The 20419-nt window shown below is 54.2% G+C and overlaps 3 protein-coding genes across 4 annotated transcripts; 1 reads left to right on the plus strand and 2 right to left on the minus strand.

Moving 5' to 3' along the window:
• Positions 1 to 212: 212 nt before the first annotated feature.
• On the plus strand, positions 213 to 6209 carry FCER2 (Fc fragment of IgE, low affinity II, receptor for (CD23)). Its single transcript, XM_008580609.1, has 10 exons — positions 213 to 231; positions 695 to 808; positions 1139 to 1192; positions 1856 to 1918; positions 2122 to 2184; positions 2337 to 2399; positions 2495 to 2584; positions 5286 to 5437; positions 5544 to 5650; positions 5993 to 6209. The coding sequence occupies exons 1-10, from the start codon at positions 213 to 215 to the stop codon at positions 6207 to 6209; spliced, it is 942 nt and encodes a 313-aa protein (XP_008578831.1).
• A 3766-nt stretch (positions 6210 to 9975) lies between these two features.
• On the minus strand, positions 9976 to 11956 carry TRAPPC5 (trafficking protein particle complex 5). 2 transcript variants are annotated; one of them, XM_008580589.1, is made up of 2 exons: positions 11915 to 11956; positions 9976 to 10594 (listed from the first exon to the last, which is right to left on the minus strand). In XM_008580589.1, exon 2 carries the CDS (start codon positions 10577 to 10579, stop codon positions 10013 to 10015), a length of 567 nt encoding a protein of 188 aa, XP_008578811.1. In that variant the 5' UTR covers positions 10580 to 10594; positions 11915 to 11956; the 3' UTR covers positions 9976 to 10012. The 2 variants fall into 2 exon arrangements, with proteins under 2 accessions (XP_008578811.1, XP_008578810.1); XM_008580588.1 differs by having other exon boundaries at positions 11860 to 11944.
• A 1750-nt stretch (positions 11957 to 13706) lies between these two features.
• MCEMP1 (mast cell-expressed membrane protein 1) lies at positions 13707 to 15392 on the minus strand. The gene is made up of 6 exons (XM_008580610.1): positions 15320 to 15392; positions 14931 to 15020; positions 14268 to 14405; positions 14066 to 14116; positions 13790 to 13976; positions 13707 to 13740 (listed from the first exon to the last, which is right to left on the minus strand). Exons 1-6 carry the CDS (start codon positions 15390 to 15392, stop codon positions 13707 to 13709), a joined length of 573 nt encoding a protein of 190 aa, XP_008578832.1.
• Positions 15393 to 20419: the final 5027 nt, after the last annotated feature.

Below are 20419 nucleotides of genomic sequence, written 5' to 3' on the forward strand. Positions count from 1 at the left end.
GGAAAGGAGGGTGAATTTCTAAGAAAGGCCCCAGGGTCGGGGGAGGTGGGTCCCAATTCGCCTTCCTGGCACAGGGCCAGGCAGGAGAGGGTAGCTGAGGTCCCCTCCCTTCTCTGACTCAACGCCCTCCTGACAAAAAACGGCAGCTGGGAGCCCGATAGAATCAGAAGCCAAGAGGAACGGGGAACCCAGAACAAGTGGAATCCGGCATGATGAATCCCCAGAGCCAGGGTGAGGGGAGGGGGACGGGGACCCGCAGCGGCGCATCGAGGTAGAGTTGGGGGGTCCCAGGTGTTGGGGGTGAGGCCTGATGGGGTGAGGGTCTGACATCTGGGGAAGGGGCTGGAGAGTGCTCAGATGTTGGGGAGAAACTGGGACCCCCTTCCTGCATTTAGGGAAGGTGCTCAGTGTTGGGAATGGGCATCAGGGTACCGCTCGAGCGTCCAGAGGTGTAGGTGGGGGCTGGGGGTCAGAAGGGAATGACAGTGAGGACAGAGCCTTTTGGAAGTCAGGCTGGGCCAGCACTGGACGGTCACACACAGAGTGGACAGTCGTGTGTGGGGAAGGCAGGCAGAGGGAGCTGGGGGTCCACTGAGACCCTCTGCTTCCGTGTGGGCTCCGGCGATGGGGACATGCGCAGAGCCAGAGCCCCGCCTCACCCTGTGCTTCCTGTCACCCCCCGCAGACCCGGCAGAGTTTGTGGAGCTCCCCAGGAAACGGTGCTGTGGGAGGGGGACACAGCTCGTCCTGCTGGGGCTGGTGACCGTTGTGCTGTGGGCCGGGCTGCTGACCCTGCTTCTCCTGTGGCGTGAGGAAACCCCCAGCCCCATGTTGCCCCCCAAGCCACGGGGCCCCTCTGTGTTCCCTCCCAGACCCTCATCTCAGAGCCTGCAGAACCCAGCACACCCTTCAGAGCCCGATTTCCCCATCTTGCCTCTCACCTTGACCCTGCCAGACCCTTCCCATGCCCCACCTGCCGAAGCCCCCCACCCCCGTCCATGTCCCCATCACGCATCCTGTCAGCACCTCCCCCAGGTCACACCCAAGACCTCCATCCCCAGCTGGCAGGTGGGGTGTGGGCAGGTGGGGGCACCTGACAAGCCCTCCCTTTCCCCTCCTCCCCTCTCTCCCTCCCCAGACTGGGACACTTTACAGAATCTGAAACAGCTGGAAGAGACCACTGCCCGGAACGGTACGGAGAGGCCAAGCTGTGGGGTGGAGTTGAGTGTTAGGACATCCAGTTCTTGTCCCACTTCTGCCACTGACCGCTGTGGGACTGCCCCTCTCTGAGCCTCAGTGTCCCCTCTAGGAACTGAGGGTCAGCCTATGTTGCTCCCCACCCTGGGGGACAGGAAAAACCCAGCGAGGCCTGGAGAAGTGCCTGATAGTATGTTAATACCAGGAGACAGCAGGGCTGGCCGGTTAGCTCACTGGGCAGAGCGCAGTGCTGATAACACCAAGGTCAAAGGTTCAGATCCTGATACCAGCCAGCTGCCAAAAAAAAAAAAAAAAATCTTTAGACAGCAGGAGTTACACGATTGCTCTGTGCCTCAGTTTCTTCATCTGTAAAATGGGCATGATGTTAGTGCTATGAGACAGCAGCAGGCTGAGGCTTGTGAAGCACCCAGATAAATGCCCGATGCGTTTATATTTAATGCCAGGTGAGGAAAGGGTACACAAGTTCATTCTATTTTTGCCTTTGCCTTCCTGAGTATGTTTCCCTCACAAAAATGAAAAACAAAAAGAAAAAGTTATTATGACTATGTGAGAGGGCCCCCGTGCTTGGAACTGGGGTGGGGCTCAAGGATCTGTCTTTATGGTTCCTGAGGAAACCCCTTCTCTCCCGCTGTCCCAGTCTCTCAAGTTTCCAAGGACTCAGAAAGACACCAGAGTGACCAGATGGCCCAGAAGTCCCAGGGTGAGTGACCTCTGATTGGGGTCTGGAGGGGAGAGGAAAGAAGGGGCTTGGATGACCTCTGGACACACAGCGCTCTGGACCAGCTGTGATCCCGATACCCGGGGAACTGCAAGCTGAACAGGCAAAGAGGCCAGGGGGTGGGGGGGGGGGTTGGGGTGGCTCTGAGGACTTGCGTACCACTAAGCCCCCTCCTCTGCAACAAGCTGCCCAGATCCTGCAGACCGTGGAGGAACTCCGAGCTGAACAAAAGAGAATGAAATCTCAGGGTGAGAGACTGGGATGGGGGCGTGGGGTCCAGACTGGGTGGGAGGGAGTGTTCCTGAGCCCCTGAGGACCATGAGGCTGGAGGCCAGGCTTGGGGACCCTCCAGCATGCACGCATCATTCTGAAACCAGCCCTGCCCTCCCTCGCCGGTCAGACTCTGAGCTGTCCTGGAACCTGGACGGACTTCACGAGTATCTGAGCAACCTCAAGTCCCAGAGTGAGGCTTGGGAGGGGATCGGGGGAAGGGGGAAGGGGGCAGGGGGGCTCCCACCAGTCATTCTCTGAGCACTGGTCCCCGCCCGGTCCTTCAAGGCTTGAACGAGAGGCGCAGAGCCTCAGACTCGCTGGAAAGACTCCAGGAAGAGGTGGCGAAGCTGTGGATAGAGTTACGGGTGTCAAACGGTGAGTGTGTGTCTGCGTATGGGCCTGGGGGTGGGTTGGCAAATGCATGTGACAGCTTGTGTGTGTGATGTGAGGCAGTGTGTCAATACACCTGTGTGGCACAAGTGTCATTGGAGGACACAAAGGTATGTGTGTGGTGGGGTGTGTTCGGATACACGGTAGGGGTCTGTGTGACAATGTGAATGGGGCTAAGTTCATGGCAGGGCAGAACAAATGGGGGCACGTAAGAATGCCCTTCCTGATGCCAACTGTTTTCCTCCACTGATTTGGGGGCTCCCACACTTTTTCCTCCTCCAGGTCCAACAGACCATTGCTGGGTTCTCTGCTGCTGTCCTTGGCTGATGTGGCTTAGCAAGGGGTCATCGATAGGATGATCCAGCAGTCACAGTCCTCATGGGAGATTGTCTGACCCAGCCAGGGGGTCTAAGGGCGGGAGGGATAACGTCTGCAGCAGTGGGTACAACGGGGACAGCACTATCTTCTCCATGGGTGGCAGTGACAGAGGCAGAGTTGGCCCCAGCAGGCTGCAGAGAGAGCAGACATTCAATTACTGTGCCTTTAACTTTGCATAGGAACTGGGGGTTTTACAGCCCCAGTGGCCCCCAGCCAATGCCCCCACCCTTCGTTTCTGGTTTTCCACCTCTGGGAAGCCCCAGTTGCCCCCATTAGGTAAGAGAAGGGGAATGATCTTTGCTTGGTGTGAAGGAGTCCAGTCCCCTGGGCTGTGGTGTGGCTATGGGAATCCCAGCAAGAAATCTTGCTGTGGTTGCGTAGGACGGGGGGTGGGGGGGCGGTCTGGATCATGCTTACTCCTGACAGATCGCCTCCTGACTCCTAGCCTGAGGTAGTCACCCAAATCTGGCCATGGCCTGGGGTCTGAGCCAGCTGTGGGGCTGTCTCTGCATGACCATGTGACAAATAGCCAGGACACCTTTCCCTGAAGTTTTCTTTATCGGCTCAACATGTCCTCTTCCTGTTCTAATGCTGCACCCCAAGAGGGCGAGGACTGGTTACCATTTCACGGGCCAGAAGCACATTCAACTCACAATGTTGTGGACCCCAAACCCCTTAGAAAAATCTGACCAGAGCCATGGAACCCTCCCTACGCGTCATTGTAGGAAGAGTCAATCCAGATACAGTGAGTTTAACCTGCCACCTGGGAAATGACGGCACAGGTTCCTTGAGATGGGGGGAAGGGGACAAACAGACCAAGCTGGCCCCATGTAGAGGACTTGGGGACCCAGCCCTACAGTCCCCTTTTCTCTCTCCATTGGTTGTCCTGACCAATGCCTCCATCCAGAAGAAAATCATCTCAGTTTCCCCGAAAGTGGACAAAACAGCAGGTTTGGGGGAGGGATATTATTGGAGCTGTTGGTGGGGACAGCGCATGGGACAGTGATACTGATGGACTTGACCACAGCACTGTCTCCCACTGCTGCTGGTGGTGCAGAAATGGTTGGTAGGGTTGGTGCAGATGGTGTGGCCTAGTGTGGGTGCTGGAGATATGTGGCTGGCGATGGTGGGTGTCTGTGGTCACGGTATTGCTGATGAAGGTGTTGACAATGGAGGTGTTTGTGGTCACGGTGTTGGTAGTTGAGCTGCTGCTGGCCATGGAGTGTTTGTGTCATGGTGTTGGTAGTTGAGGTGCTGCTGGCCATGGAGTGTTTGTGTCATGGTGTCGGTAGTTGAGGTGCTGCTGGCCACAAAGGTGTTCGTGGTCACGGTGTCGGTAGTTGAGGTGCTGCTGGTCATGGAGTGTTTGTGGTGATGGTGTTGGTAGTTGAGGTGCTGCTGGCCATGAAGGTGTTTGTGGTCACGGTGTTGGTAGTTGAGGTGCTGCTGGCCATGAAGGTGTTTGTGGTCATGGTGTTGGTAGTTGAGGTGCTGCTGGCCACAAAGGTGTTCGTGGTCACGGTGTTGGTAGTTGAGGTGCTGCTGGTCATGGAGTGTTTGTGTCATGGTGTTGGTAGTTGAGGTGCTGCTGGCCATGAAGGTGTTTGTGGTCACGGTGTTGGTAGTTGAGGTGCTGCTGGCCATGAAGGTGTTTGTGGTCACAGTGTTGGTAGTTGAGGTGCTGCTGGCCATGGAGGTGTTTGTGTCATGGTGTCAGTAGTTCAGATGCTGCTGACCGTGACGTGTTTGTGGTCATGGTGCGGATAGTTGAGGTGCTGCTAATGGCAAGGTGTTGATGGCAATGTTGTTAGTGATTAACATTCTGCTGGCTGTGAGGCATCTGTGGTGTTGGTGGCTGAGGTGATGCTAACCATGGAGGTGTCTGTGGTTGACAAGCTGCTGACTGTGGAGCTGGTGATGTGGTTGGTGACTGAAGTGTGGTTGGCCATGGACACATTCATGGTGATGGTGTTGGCAGTTGGGATGCTTCCACTCGTGAGGTGTTTGTGGAGATGTTGCTGGTAGTTGGGGTGCTGATGTGATGCTGTTGCTAGGTGACATTCTGCTAAACATGGAGGCATTTGTGGCGATGGTGCTGGTGGTCGAGGTGCTCCTGCCATGGAGCTGGTCTTACATGTCAGCGTCAGAGCTCCAAGAGGCAGCCTGCAAGACTGTTAGGCTCTGGGGTGGGTCTTCTTTTGGCCCGGACCCCAGGGATGACTCCAGGAGAGAGGCTGCCACCCACCTTGCCCACTCTGCCCATGACGCCCACAACCACGGTCCCCGCTGAGTCTCTCCTCCACCCCAGGCTCTCTGTGCAACACGTGCCCCGAGAAGTGGGTCAATTTCCAACAGAAGTGCTACTACTTTGGTGAGGGCATCAAGCGGTGGCTCCATGCCCAGTATGCCTGCAGTGACATAGAAGGACGGCTGGTCAGCATCCATAGTCCAGAGGAGCAGGTGGGCCTGGGCTCCGCAGAGGCTGGGGGTGGCATGGTGGTGCTGGTGGCCGGAAGGACCTGGGCAAATCACCCCAGTCCTCCATCCCTGTCCTGCCTCCCCCCAGGACTTTCTGACCAAACATGCCAACAGAAGGGGCTCGTGGATTGGCCTTCATGACGTGGATGCAGAGGGGGAATTTATCTGGATGGATGGGAGCGCTGTGGACTACAGGTGAGGAGGGGGCCCAGGCCCAGACTTACAGAGGGGCCTCTGGGGTAGGTGAGGGGCTGGGAATATTGTCAAGGGAGGAGCTCCCTGGATGAGTCCCACCGGGAAGAGGATAAGGAGTCATGAGGCCTAAACTCAGCGAGTGGGGTCTCTAGGGTACAGACGACAGGTGAGGCTACGGGGAGTGCAGAGATGGGGGCCCTGGTCGGGGCTCAGAGAGGGGCTTCTCTGGCCTACAGGGAAGGAATAGGGAGGGTGCCCCATGCACAGATTGGACTGCAGGGAATGGGGCTCCTGCCCCCACCCCATTCTCTGACCTGAAGCCTTGGCATCTCTGACCTCCAGCAACTGGCATCCAGGGGAGCCCAACAACCATGGCCAGGGCGAGGACTGCGTGATGATGCAGGGCTCAGGGCAGTGGAACGACGCCTTCTGCCGCAGCGAGCTGGGTGCCTGGGTGTGCGAGCGGCTGGCCACATGTGGACCACCCGCCACCTCGGCTTCTGCAGGTCCACCGGGAGGGCCCCCTGCTCACCCCCTCCACGTCCCTCCCGCACCATGAACACGGGAACTGCCGGGCCCATAGCGGGAGCCTGAGGATCCCCAACCAAGGCCTGGATGCCTCCTTATGGCTAAAAAGTCCCCATGACATTTTCTCCCACCCCAACTGCGAGAGCTGACCCATCCCGCTCCCAATGCCCCAGAGGGCCTGTCTCTTGCTCCTCAGCCCAGCTGACCATCACCACCTCCCTGCCTTTAAGGGATCCATGCTCTCACCCCCAGAACCCCTGCCAGCAAGCTGGAGGCTAGAAGCCCCCTCCCTACTGGGGCCCAGGCCTGGCAGTCCAGCCTTCCAGGGAGCTGAGGAGGAGACAGGCCTCTCCTCTGGGACCTCCACGTGCTTCCTCCATGCCCCCACCTCATCAGGAGCATCCCCCCACCCGCACTCCCTCCCCAGATGCAGCTCCCATGTCCACAGCACCAGAGGACAGAGAGCCCCAGCTCAGGGAGCGAGTCCTCCCGCCCAAATGAGGTGATGGTGCCCACTCCCCACATGCCCCCTCCTCAGAGGCCTGGCTGGGTCTGGCCTCCAGGTGTGGCACACAGGAGCTAGGAATTCCAGAGGCCAGTGCCTGAGACCACCTTCGAGAATCAGGAGAACTGAAGTGGAATTTGTACCTTTTTTCCTACTTCATTACAAGAAGAATGTACTGGCTGGAGCCTGGAGATGAAGACTCTGGGGTCCAACAGACCACTGGGAATACCGTAGGAAAAGGCAGTGGATCGCCCGGAGCCAAGTCGCCCAGCATAGGGCTGGGGGTCGGGGGTGGGACATGATTTGACACATGGGGAGTGCTCAGAACAGTGCCCGGTAAACAGAAGGTGCTCAACAAGTGCTGGCTGGCCGGAAAGGCCGATAGGAAGGTGGCCTGGTCACCCACAGGCCAGGTCCCATCTGGAGGCACCCACCCCACTTAGGGTCTGGGAGGCCAGGCAAGCACCTGCCCCGAGCCAAATTCAGCCCGTGCACCTGAGGCCACCAGAGGGAGGGACGCAGGTTGGGATCACAGGACACCTCTTATCAGACTCTTCTACCTGTTGCTCAGGCCAGCATTGGGGTCATCCCGCCTCGTCTCTCTCCCGGGATGCCACCTCCAAACCATTCACAGCGGGCTCTCTTCTCACCCCTCCTGCCACTGCCTCGGCGTGGCCCCATCCTTGCTCGCCTGGACTGGTACAGTTGCCTCCACCCCAACCTCCCTCTTCACTACCCCTTTCTGGAAGTTCCCTCCAGCTCAAAGGACCTGGGGCTGCAGACTCTGGCAGTTTCCTCCTAAATCCAGCTTCCCAGGCACCAAACCCTCAGGCTCTCTCACCTCCTCCCCTTCCCAGGGCCCCAGTCCCCTCACTCCCTCCTCCAGGCCTGTGGCTACTGGCTGCACTGTTCCCTGGATCTCCCTCCCAAACTCCATACCTGAACCCCCAGACCTATGCACCTGTTGGCCTCCTAATTCTAGATTCAGACTCACCCTCCCAAACCCTCCCAGAGCCAACAGCTATAATTCGATCATCCCTGGGATACAAGTGCCAGGTGCTCAGTAGTTTTATGTATCCTACTGATGCTACCTTCTTCCCCATGTGCTGAGCCCAGCCACAGCCCATAGCTTCTTGCTGGGACACCCGAACTGCCTCCTACCAAGCCCCACGCCCTCGGTCTCCCTGCTGCGTGCTGCCCTCCCTGACGAAGCCAGAAGGAGCATTCTAAACAGCAAATTGGAAAGTTACACCCACCCCACCCTTAAACTCTTCTCATAAGCAGTGAGGGGGACCCAGCCAGAAGTCCCTGAGGTTCCTTTTCAGAACAGATTTGTTCTGGTTTTGGGGCGGGGGAAAGGAAGTGGGGAAGATTTGATCAAGTTTCCCCTAAGAAATTTGGAAGGGCTTTTCTTGGGGAGGAGGAGCGATCAGGGACCGAGGGTGTTCAGAAAAAGGGAAAGGAAAGTTGCCTGATGTGTAATATATCAACTTAACAAGGAAAATGTGTTTGCATATCAATGGTGTATTCTAAAATTAACTTTAAATTGTTTTGAGCGTCCAGATCATTTTGGATTCTTCTGCTTTGAGAGGCAGGTCTCTAGGGCGCTACTTCTCAAAGTGTGGTCCCTGGACCATCAGCAGCTCCCCTGAACTTGCTGAGATACAAATTCTTGGGCACACCCCAAACCTGCAGAATCCGAAACGGGGGTGGGGGTAGGGCTTCTAGGGGATTCTGGTATCCTAAAGCACGGCTTCTCAAACTAAAGTACACAGGAGTCCCCTGGGGATCTTGCTAAAATGTAGACTCTGACTCAGCAGGGCTGGATGGGCCTGAGATTACACTGACGCTGCCGGTCCGCAGACCACACTTTGAGTAGCAAAGGTCTAAAGCAGGGGGACAAACGGCCACCCCGGGCCTGTTTTATAGGCACACAGCCACACCCACTTCTTTACATATTCTGTGGCTACTTTCCCACTACATCAGCAAAGTACATTACAGTAATCCCCCACCCACCTTATCCAGTTTCACTTTCCACCATTTCAGTTACTTGTGGTCAACTGCAACCTAAAAATATTAAATGGAAAATTCCAGAAGTAAACAATTCATAAGTTTTGAACTGCAGGCTGTTCTCGGTAGCGTGATGAAATCTCACCCCATCCTGGGCCGGCCCGGTGGCGCACTGCTACAGTGCGCCGCTTGGGAAGCATGGCAGTGCTCCCGCCGAGGGTTCGGATCCCACATACAGACCGGCCGCTCACTGGTTGAGCGAGGTGCAGGAGCAACACCGAGGGTTGTGATCCCGTTGCCGGTCCCGGTCCGGTACGGGCGCAACACTGAGGGTTGCGATCCTCACTTTCCACCATTTCAGTTACTTGTGGTCAACTGCAACCTAAAAATATTAAATGGAAAATTCCAGAAGTAAACAATTCATAAGTTTTGAACTGCAGGCTGTTCTCGGTAGCGTGATGAAATCTCACCCCATCCTGGGCCGGCCCGGTGGCGCACTGCTACAGTGCGCCGCTTGGGAAGCATGGCAGTGCTCCCGCCGAGGGTTCGGATCCCACATACAGACCGGCCGCTCACTGGTTGAGCGAGGTGCAGGAGCAACACCGAGGGTTGTGATCCCGTTGCCGGTCCCGGTCCGGTACGGGCGCGACACTGAGGGTTGCGATCCATTGCCGGTCACGAAAAAATACAAAAAGGAAAAAAAAAAAAAAAAAAAGAAATCTCACCCCATCCTGCTCAGGATGTGAACCATCCCTTTGTCTAGCCTGTCCAGCTGTATATACTACCTGCCCCTTAGTAGCTGGCTTGGTATGGGATGAAAAAACATAATCTATTTAGGGCCCAGGCAGTCACTGGAGGCTTTGGAACATAAACCTGGTAGATAACAGGGAATTATACTGCAGTCTCACGAGACCGCATGGCATAAACTATTTACTATCTGGTCCTTGAAACACAGCCTGCCAACACCTGGTCTAAAAGAGACTAACCTAGCCTGATTGCTCCACTCGGGCACTCTCCCACCCGGCAGACGGCCTCCAATTGGGATTCCAGAAAGTACCAGCATTCCCCACCAGCTCCTTCTGTCTGGTTTATCTAACCCAGCACCTCTGGCCTTACCTAAACCCCCAGCCCCGTCTGAAAGTCTAAGTGCCCCCCCACCCCCTCTCTGTTATATTATAAACATGCTTGGGCTTTGGCCTCCCTCCCCAGCCTGAGGCAGGGCGCTGGGTCAAGGTGTTGAGTGGATGTCTGAGGTCCCCACACAAGACACAAGACACACTTGGGAAGTGGGTACTCTGCATCCTTTATGCCCCGTGGGGTCAGCGGCCCTCCAGGGCCCGATCTCGGGCAATGACGGCCTCCTCGAATTTGATCATGAGCGTGGTGCCCTTGTGCCAGTGTGCCGTGACCTTGGCAGGGAAGCCGCTGTGCGTGAGCACAGCCTCCACGATGCCCGCTGTGAAGCTGGCGCAGTTGAGGGTGCTGTTCTCCTTGGGCACAGAGATGTAGGTGTTGATGAGTGGCTCACGCTCAATGATATAGAAGGTGCGCGCGTCGTCGTTGGCCTGCTCCAGCTTGTCGGCCTCCTTACCGAAGAGCGCCTTCCACACCGCGCCCTTGACGAAGAGCAGCGCGCCCAGCACCTTTGTCTCGCGCCGAGCCCCCTTTTCTCGCGCCACCAGCGCATCCAGCACGCGCGCGCCCACCTGGCGGCCCAGCGCGGCCAGGCGCGCCTGCAGCTCGGCCACCGAGAAGACGCGGCTCTGGCAGTGCTGTACCAGCTCGGAGAAGAGCAGGGCAAAGGCGCTCAGGCTCACCTCCGTGCGCGGCCGCACCAGCGCGCGCTCCAGCAGCGCCGACTTCCCGCGCGTGAAGCGCGCCTCCATGCCGCCGCCGCCGCCCTGCGGGGACAAGAGGAGGCAACCGTGCTGGGGGCGATCGCGAGGGGACGTGGCGCGGAGTGCCAGAGGGAAAACCCGGAGGGGCTGTGGGACCCCCACCCCATTGTGTGCTTCCACATGGGAAGAGCTGGAAGGAAGGACGGGGGCGCCCAAGCTGCGCGTAAAAGACGCTTATTGCCTCCATTACGCTTAGCCCGCAAAAGACAAATAGGGGCCGAGTAGTCTTATACCCCAGGCGGGCAGAGGACTTGCGAGGGGGAAGGTGGGAGGAGAGACAAGAGGGGGCCAGAAGGGGGCGCTGGAAATCACCCCAACCCTTTGCGCCCCAGGATATTCCCAACTGGTGAAAAGCGCCTTCATGTCCACTCTAACACCTGTGGCCCAGGTACACTAGAAAAATAGTGCATGGGAGGGTTGGGGCGTCAGGCTTAGGCCAGGGAGGGGACAAAGATGAGGGACTTCGAGGGGACAAGGGCAAGCACCCCTCCTCTGCCATGCGCTCCAGCCCTGATTACCCTCCGGAACTTTCCTGCCCCACCCCCAGCGGAAAGCCAGAGTAAAGGCAAGTAGCAGGGGTGTGTCAAGACCAAAGGCCAGGAGGGCTGGGGGCTTGGGGAACAGGTGAGATCCGTGGGACAAGCCAGGAGGAGGTGCAGGAAGCCCCTCAACCCACGGCGTCGGGCAGCTCCGATTTGTCACGCAGGAAGCCCGGCTCCTGTGCGACGTGGGTGGGCCTGGGCTCCGAAGGCTGGAAGGAGGGGCCCAGAGAAGGCGCTGGGAGCCCCCACCCCCATGCTCTCCAGAAACCACACGGAGGGGGCGGGCAGCACACTCGGCGGTTGGGGGAGCCAGGAGGGGACGCTGTGACCCTCCCATCCCTGTCGGTGGGGAAGAGGGAGATGCGGACGGGGGCTGTGGGTCCCCGAGGGGGCGCCGAGACCCTCTCTCTCTTAGGGTGAAGCCGCCGCCAAGGGTAGGGTCGGGGGGGGCTAAGAACCGGGCCAGAACCGGACCGGGCCAGAGGGGCTGGGGGTGCCGAGACCACCCTCACGAGGTCTGCGGGGTGGGGGGAAGGACCCGACGACCAGCGGGGGAAGGGGGTCCCAGGGGCTCCGAGACGCCCCACCCCAGCGTCAGCCGCCTCGGTGCGGAGGGCCTAGAGCGCGCGAGGTGAGGGGGGCTGCTGAGACCCCTCCACCGGGCTGCGACGGGGGTGGGTGAGCTGAGCCGCCGAAGGGACCGGGGAGGAGCCCCCCGCCCCGGACCTCTGGGGTGGATCGACGTGGGCGGGCCGGGGATCGCGGGCGGGGAGGGTCTCACCGGGAACCGTCTGCTCGGCAGAGCTGCTTTACGGCGCCGTAAAAGGCGCTTCGTGCGCAGGCGCGCGGAGGGCGGGCGTGTGGGTGGGGCGCGCGCGGTGGTGGCCAGAAGCGGCCGCCAGGAGGCGTCCGTGTCCGCGGGGCCGGAGCAGCGGGGCGCGGCCGAGGTCAGGGCTCTCCGAGGGCGGGGCCCTCGCTGGCCTTGGTTGGCCCAGGCTCAGGGGGACAGTAGCACGTGTGTTCACCTGATCACCTGCTCAGGGACACACGTCTCTTGTCTCAGGGGCTCACGTATGCCCTTGGGCACATACTCTCTTGTTTTAGGCACACATTCTCTTAGGGGCACGTACATCCATGAGCCGGCATGTCCACGGATGGACACATAGTCAGGGCACAGATACACTCGCAGGCACAGTTACACCTGTGGGCACCTGCTCAGGGGCTCGTATATATCCGTCGGCCCAGGTACACTTAGGTAGACATTATATACCTCAGGCCACGTCTACTCGGGGACACGTGTGCTCGCGGGCACACACTCAGAGGCATGGGGACACTCAGGCACGAGGACACAGGGTTCCCGGCGTGGCACTTACATGCTCATCGTGTGACTTGACCCATCCTCAAGTTCAGGCACTTACAGACACCCCCCACCAAGACCCTCAGTCACCCCAATAACAGCTCTGAAAGCCATTTTGTTTTCCCTTGACTTTTATCTTCACGAATCACAAAATGTGAATGCAGAAATAAATGGACACACACGTGCACGTGCTCTGAACACACAGGGTGACATAACCAGGCACACTCAGGACTCACGGCTGCTCCCAGGTGGTGACAGGGCACATATACAGTGGTACATTCCCCTGATGTGCACCGCCCCCCTCGGCCATATGTTATACACACGACATACCACAGTACACTGACGCGTGTTTACAGTGACAGACATGCAACACGTGTCACCAACACCCACACTCACAGCGACACTTTTTGGGGCCTCACTGACCAAGTCGCCCACTGTGACATGGCTGTGGTCACATATGTTGCGTGACACAGGCATGCACATCACATTCACTATGACTCCAACACTCATTCACCCATAATACCTTCCTATGGGACACATTGAAACTCACATCCTCTACTAAACACTCACACACGCGCGCGCGCACACACACACACACACACACACACACACACAAGCAACTCCGCAGCAGTCATGCACCATGCACACGATTTTCTAGATGTGAGATGAGGGGTGGGTTCACAGTAGGCTGGTGGCGGGGGGCTCCATCTTCTGTCTTCCCTAGCAAATGCACCGAGTCGCAGCTGTGGCTATGGTGTCCTCTCATTTATTAAGCCGTGGGTTCTGGGAGAGGGAAAGAGACCCAAGGTCAGACACCACCGCCCTGCCGGGGAGAGAGGCTGGGGCCAAATCCAAAGCTGTACCTTTACCCACCTCCCTGGGCCCCAGCTTACATGGATTTGTCTTTTTCTCCAGCACCTCCAGCACCTCCAAGATGTTCTGTATGTGTTTACTGATTTGGGTTATTTCTAGTGGGAGACAGGAGACAGATGAAGCTGGGGGCGGTGCCTCAGACAAAGCCCCACTTTCCTTGGAAACCCCCAAACCCTGCTGGACCTCCAGCCCCACGTGCAGCACAGCCCTGTATTTGGGGTTCCTAGCAGCATTTAAATACCTCCTGAGTTATCTGAGTTGGTTACAGCGTGGTTTTATAATACCGAGGCCAAAAGTTCAAATCCCCAGAACGGCCAGGTGCTAATAAATAAATAAATACTTCCTAAGTGACATCCATCGTCCCTCCAAACCTTGAGCTTTGGGAGAGCAGGACCCCGGCTGTCTCCTCCCCCGAATCCCCAGCACCCAGTCCGATGCTGAGCATCGAGATAAATTCTCTGGCCACAGGGCAGGTCTGCCAGGGCACCTCCTGGCAGCGTCTTCAGTGTGTCGTGCCCAGTTTGGACGTTCTGGCCGACCGCATTGATTTTCTCCTGGATGGAGTTCCAGCCCTTCCTCTGCTCCTCTTGGCACTCGATCACCGAGTTTGAGACTGAGGGCATGGAATAGAAGTGTCTGTGTGGTCACCCCTCTCCCGACCCCTGCCACGACCCTGCGGGTCTCCCCCAGACCCTCACTCACCATTCCAAAACTCCCTTTTCAAGCCCCGCAGCTCCCTGGACATCTGGGAATCTGTTCAGGAGGGGGCAGGAAAACCCTTGAAGCCCCCCAGTTCTGCCCGCCTGGGAGCATGGTTGGGGGAAAGGAAGAGAAACAGGATGGCCGGGGGAACAGGGTGGAAACTCGGGGCTCCCCAGCTCCTCCCCCGAGAACAAACACTCACTCTTCACCAGGACCAAGGCCGAGAGGATGATGCAGAACAGAAAGCACAGGGCGAGGAGGATGTACAGGCTCATGATGGCTCTGTGCAACCAGGGGGGCACCAGGGCAGCGTCCGGGGGTGGCCTGGGCTGGGCTGGGACTGGAGGAGAGAGGCAGGCGGGGTGACCTCCAGGCCCTAACACAACACCATGGACAACTCGCTCTTCCCAATACCATCAGAAGCTGTGACCATAATGACACTGCCACCATCAACAACCCACGAACATTCACCCTCACCAGCACCATCAGTGATTGTCCCTAATACTGTCACCATCACGACTCCCTTGTCAACACTGTCAACAATGCTCACCAACATCGATGCCCACTGTTGCCAACAGTGTCACCATCAAAAGATTTTATCAGCCCCCTCAGCATCTCGGCCACCTCTTCATTCCTGATCAACCACCTTGTCACTTACATTCACTCTCACCAACACCCTCACCCAAACCTTCACCAACACAATCAGCAGCACCATCACCAGCATTTCTGATACCCCATCACTGTCACCACCTACAAAGCTACCCCCACCGTCATCCCCACCACAGTCCTAGAAGCCACCACACTCCACACCATTGACCCCAACCTCCATGTGCTCCTTCCAAGGTGGCACGATAAGTCTGCTCACCTTGACTCGTGGGTGGTGGGTGACCACCCTTTGGCTGGTCCCGGTTTCTGAAGGTCAAGGTGATATTCTCATAGTCAGGGTCACACGCACCTGTGTGTGAGCAGTGGCAGGGGTTGTGGAGACCCACCCAGAGCTCTGGGGATGGGGGGACTCAGAGAGCTTGGCGCACCCAACTCTTGCACACAACAAATTTCTGGGGGTGAGTGATAAGGAGTGAGGAACCGTGACCTGCTTCTTGGTGAAGCGGAGCAGCTCTGTATGAGGCTTGGGTCCCCCCCCACACATGAAATCTTGGAGGGGAGGGAGCCCCCCGGCCCCCACCTCCAGCAGCGTCCTCTCCCATCCCAACCTCTTCTTGGCCCTGCCCTTCCCACCCCACGGTTCCTAACCTTCATTTTTGGTGGGGCTTTGCCATTTCTTGTCCTTGGAGGCCTTCACCTCCATCCTGAGCTGCTGGTTCATGTGGATTTCTTCCAGCTTGCCAGTTTGGTCATACGCATCCCCGCCCACAGGAAGGTGTTGAGGCAGATGAGGAAATCTGGGGGTGGGAGGAGGAACGAGTTGCCAGCCTTCTCTTTTCATGGATCCACGACCCTCCCACACTGGGGCCTCCATACCGTCCAGATCAAGAGGGTCTTGGGAGACCAGAAGTCTCAGGGAGGGTAAAGAAGAGAAGCCTCTAGATACAGACACAGAACAGAACGATCAGGAACTTTACAGGAAGCTGTGTGTGTGTGTGTGTGTGCGCGCGCGTCTACCTGGATGAACCTCATGCTCCTGCCTCCTCTCCGCCTCAGAAGAGAAGCTGTGGCACCTCAGAGTCCCACCTGCATAAGAGCAGCCGCGCTCGGAGGCAGGTCTCCTGGATCCCACCACAGCTTGCTCCCCTGGTCCTAGTCCCACCCCTCAGTGCCACCCCAAGAAGTTTCTACTTCTCCAAGGCCCCTACAGGAAAGGAACAGATGTGGGGCAATGGGGGCTAACCACAATAGACATCTAACGGGAGCCACGTGTTTAATATAAAATTTTCTAGCAGCCATTTTTAAAAGTAAAAAAAGATAAGCTAAATTAATTTTGATGTTTTTTAAACTTAACATAATGTACCTAAACTATTATTGCTTTAGTATGTAGATGATATTTTAAAATTGTTAATGAGAGTTCAAAACATGTGGCTAGGGCAGGCTGGTCAGCTCAGTTGTTTAGAGCACGGTATTGTAACACCAAGGTCAAGGGCTCGGATCCCCATAGGGGCCAGCTGCCAAAAAATGTATATTTGTGATTAAACTCTAGACAATTTTGAAATGGTCCCAAGATCTGATGAGGGTAATGTTCTGTTTCCTAAAGTATTGACAAACCCTGTCTTCCCAAGAAACATCAATTTAATAGTGATTTTGATGCCATCTCCTCTATCTGGTCATTGAGCCAAAGGACCACCTTCTGACAGAATAGCCCACAGGAGATGAACCAATTGGAAGCAGGCTCTGCTCTGATGGACAGGTGCACGGGGTAGGGTCACAGCCTTGCACATTTCCCTTGCTGAAATGAGGCTGGGACAGGGCTCCAGCCCTCTGGACATCCTTTGAGGAAAAAGGCGGCCACTAAACTGGAGGCCCACAAGAAACCATGTCACAAGGGAAACATCCATGGAGTTGCCTGACCAGCACCCACCCCTTTCATGGGGTAACAGTTTTGATTTTTTTTCAAGAAAGAAAATGTGTCTTAAGTTCAGCCAACTATAAACCAGGGATTGGTTTAGGGTAGGCACATGATCCAGATACAGCCAATGAGAGTTGAAGATTTGGCACAAGGGCAGGCATATGAGCCAGACCTGGCCAATAAAACTCTGGTCTGGGACTTGGGTTGGGTTAACCAGGAAAAAGGACATTCTCTCTTTTCTTTTCTCCACCACTGGAGCTGCCAGACTGAGAGAGTGAAGTCTTGGAACTGTGCTGAGGGAGAAGCTGCCTGACAGTGAAGCAGTGCTGAGGAAAGCAGAGCCAAGAGGGAGTCTGGGTTTTTGGAGACATCATTTGAGGACCTGGAGGCAGCCATACCTGCACCTGTTTTGTAACCCTGGGCCTCTCCATTACACAAGCCAGAAACATCCTTTTATTTTTGCTCAGGCTAGCTTGGGGCAGGGTCTGCGGCACTTGCAACCAGAAGAATCTTAGCTACCACAGGGAGCTAACCATCGACTAATGAAGAAATGGAGGCTAGAGAAGGGGGCTTGCTTGTCCAAGGTCATATAGGCAGATATGTTCTCCACATCTGTAGAGAATTCTTAAAGTAAATGTACCTCACAGGGCCTGGTTTTCCAAAGCCTTGCAGTTTCAAATATTGACCTTGCAGAGAACAGGAAATTGTCCTCAGGCTATAGAGTCTCTGGTGTAAGATAAAGATTTGTGGCACAGCAAGGTTGCTGGCTCAAGGACAGACAGGTTACTGATTGATATGTAAAGATACTGAGAAATTGCTGTAAGAAGGAATGTTTGCTAGATCAAGCTTTTGTTGGTAGATCACTTAATTGTCTAATGGAATGTCATCTGACTTGTTTCACTGAAAGTTACCAGCCTATATTGTTAAACTATAATCCCACCTATGTTCTCTTCCTGTAACTTCCTGGCCTGAAAAATAAATGCAGGAAGAGAACCTCAATGTGGGGTTAATTTCCCAAGGAAGGGATGCCTCTCACTTGAGGGTTCTGGGGAAGTTAACCACTTTGGGGCTTCTCACTGCTCAGAAGAGATGGGCTTTGAGTAATCCATTGCAGCTCCATCACCCAGGGGAAGTGGGGTGACAAATCCGTGGGGGCAAAGCAACAAAATGGTGCCCCATGTGAGGACGTTCTCTGCAGATTGGAGACTGACCTGCCAAGCATTGGAGAGGAATAAGACATCCAATTCATCCTGGCAAGGGAGTCCCTAGTAAAGGAGACACATCCCGATAAGGGAATCACAGGTGGCTTTCGATTAGCAATTGCACGCCTGCGGCGGGTCAAAATTAGGTCTTTTCAACCCCGGAGGTATTTTTTCCTTCTCTTTACTTTTAAAATATGGATAATTCGTTAACAAAAGGGGAGGCTAAACATACATTACTACTCCAATGTCTCCTTAAAGCAGCAGACTGGAAGTAACTGAATGGCAGCTTGTAAAACTATTAGTGGATATTAAACAACCATGACCCTGATACCTCAAGGAAAAACCTGGGCCAGCCCGTGGCTCACTCGGGAGAGTGCGGTGCTGATAACACCAAGGCCACGGGTTCGGATCCCTTACAGTGATGGCCGGTTCACTCACTGGCTGAGCGTGGTGCTGACAACACCAAGCCAAGGGTTGAGATCCCCTTACCGGTCATCTTTAAAAAAAAAAAAAGAAAAGAAACCCAGGACCTGAAATGGCTAGTGAAAAGAAATCTATGCTAAATATCTGATAGGCCCTGGTTAGCATTAACTGATAAGGGTATAGATCTAATACACAAAGTTTTTGGCTGGGAAACCATAAATATGTATTTGGTTAATATAGCTAAAACTCAAACTGGGCTTTGTGTAATCTGCTCTGAGAAATAGACACCTATTTACTAACCTGTATGTGTAAAAATGTTCTTATCAGCACACATCACTGACGAGGTTTACTAATCAAACAGGATTGCTAAAGTTCTTTTCACTTAACTGCTCTTAATACTAAATTGTAAAAGGTTTTCTTTGTCCCTTAGATAACTGTTTTAAAAAACTTATTTCATGATAAGTTCTTGTGCTCTCTGCCTTTACAACCCTTTGTCACTTTGGTTTTATTTTTTGTAGTAATTGTGATCTTATTGAACTAAATGTTTTAAGCCTTTTGTTATTTAACAAAGCTTTCCAAAACCAAATTCTAAAAGTTGAACCTTTTGGTGGTTTAGAATAACGTTGAGAAATTCCAAGGGCCTTGGAGTTTCTCAAACGATATATAAAAGATGTATCAAAACTAATTGGTTTATTTAATAAATTAGACTATATAGGAAAGCATTGTCAGTACTGAAGGTGTTATGGATATGTGTTCCAAAATCTTGTAAGGTTCTTAACTATCTGTGTCTTGATATAAATGCTACTGGTCATAACCTTGGGGTTTTTTTTGTTTGTTTGTTTGTTTTAAGATGACTGCCGGTAAGGGGATCGCAACCCTTGGCCTGCTGTCGCCCGGACTGTGCTCAGCCAGTGAGCACACTGGCCATCCCTATATAGGATCCGAACACGTGGCCACTGCGCTCCCAGCACCGCACTCTCCCAAGTGAGCCACAGGGTTGGCCCCATAACCTTGGTTTAATTATAATTTTAAAATGTTATGTCTTCAAATATTTCATGAAAAAACTCTGATTGGTTCAATTTCTTACAAACTTTTAGTTTATAGATTTAAACTAAATTTCCAAAATTCTTTTTTTTTTTTTTTTTCCTTTTTTTGTCTTTTTTCGTGTCCGGCAACGGATCGCAACCCTCAGTGTCGCGCCCGTACCGGACTGGGACCAGCAACGGGATCGCAAACCTCGGTGCTGCTCCCACACCTCGCTCAGCCAGTGAGCGGGATCCGGTCTGTATGTGGGATCCGAACCCTCGGCGGGAGCGCCGCCATGCTCCCAAGCGGCGCACTGTAGCAGTGCACCACCGGGCCAGCCCCTAAATTTCCAAAATTCTAATGAAGAAACTGATGGCTTTGTGAAATTGTTCACTAAGGTCAAACCAACAAAAGTTAATTGGTAAATTAATTAAAAGAATTATGGGTTTTTACCATTTCTTTATTTTAAAACACTGCTGGTTCTCCTAATGTTTTCCAGATGTAAGCTATCTATAACTAACAACAGTTTGGTAATATGTCATTTAAAACAGACATAAAAGCATTCATTTTCTCCCTGTTTAATCCTCCCAAAATTTAATAACTTCAAGTATCCTTATGATTATTATGGCAATGTGGCTATTTTTATAAGTTCAATGAAAACTAACATTCTCTCTCTTTATAACAGGATATAATTTAAAACTTTGGATATAAGATAGCATGTCTCACTTCCAAGTTGCTGATCCCTCTTTTATGTAGCCTGAATTTGGCCTTACTGCTGCTTCATCCTGCTGTTCGTCTTTCCCCCTGACGTGGGACAGATCACTGTAAGAAAGTGAGCTGAGATGCTTCTTTCAAACACCACCTAGGAAAGAGCCTTCCCAACACTGAGAGATTTATACAAAGAAAAGTAAAAGCTTTTCAATCAAGGTATTGATCATCAATGCTTTCATGAGGAATGCCTTAATCATAAAGGGGGAAATAACATCTTCTCTACAAAAGCAGTTCTCTAAATTTCCTGGACTTAAAGAGGGTGTTTGTAACTTGGATGAGACATCCTGTTCTTAAACAAAGGGCTTGTAATTGATCAAAAATTTTACAAAAGACTATACGCTCTGAAAGCAGTAATGTCCTGGACAGATTAACATTAACAAACTCTCTGGACTCAGAATCAACTATTATATG

Source organism: Galeopterus variegatus, unplaced genomic scaffold (genome assembly GCF_000696425.1).
Source record: "Galeopterus variegatus unplaced genomic scaffold, G_variegatus-3.0.2 Scaffold2133, whole genome shotgun sequence".
In the NCBI taxonomy this organism is placed as follows: domain Eukaryota; kingdom Metazoa; phylum Chordata; class Mammalia; order Dermoptera; family Cynocephalidae; genus Galeopterus; species Galeopterus variegatus.

Bases quoted from the DNA above. Each gene is read 5' to 3' on its own strand.
- FCER2 (XM_008580609.1), top strand. The intron at 1,919-2,121 runs GTGAGTGACCTC...CTCTGCAACAAG, and splicing joins GATGGCCCAGAAGTCCCAGG to CTGCCCAGATCCTGCAGACC. The intron at 2,400-2,494 runs GTGAGGCTTGGG...CGGTCCTTCAAG, and splicing joins GAGCAACCTCAAGTCCCAGA to GCTTGAACGAGAGGCGCAGA.
- MCEMP1 (XM_008580610.1), bottom strand. From the start codon at position 15,392: ATGAACCAGCAGCTCAGGATGGAGGTGAAGGCCTCCAAGGACAAGAAA. The intron at 14,406-14,930 runs GTGAGCAGACTT...TCTCTCCTCCAG, and splicing joins CCCACCACCCACGAGTCAAG to TCCCAGCCCAGCCCAGGCCA. The intron at 13,741-13,789 runs GTGCTGGGGATT...GCTCTCCCAAAG, and splicing joins GATGCTCAGCATCGGACTGG to CTCAAGGTTTGGAGGGACGA.
- TRAPPC5 (XM_008580589.1), bottom strand. From the start codon at position 10,579: ATGGAGGCGCGCTTCACGCGCGGGAAGTCGGCGCTGCTGGAGCGCGCG.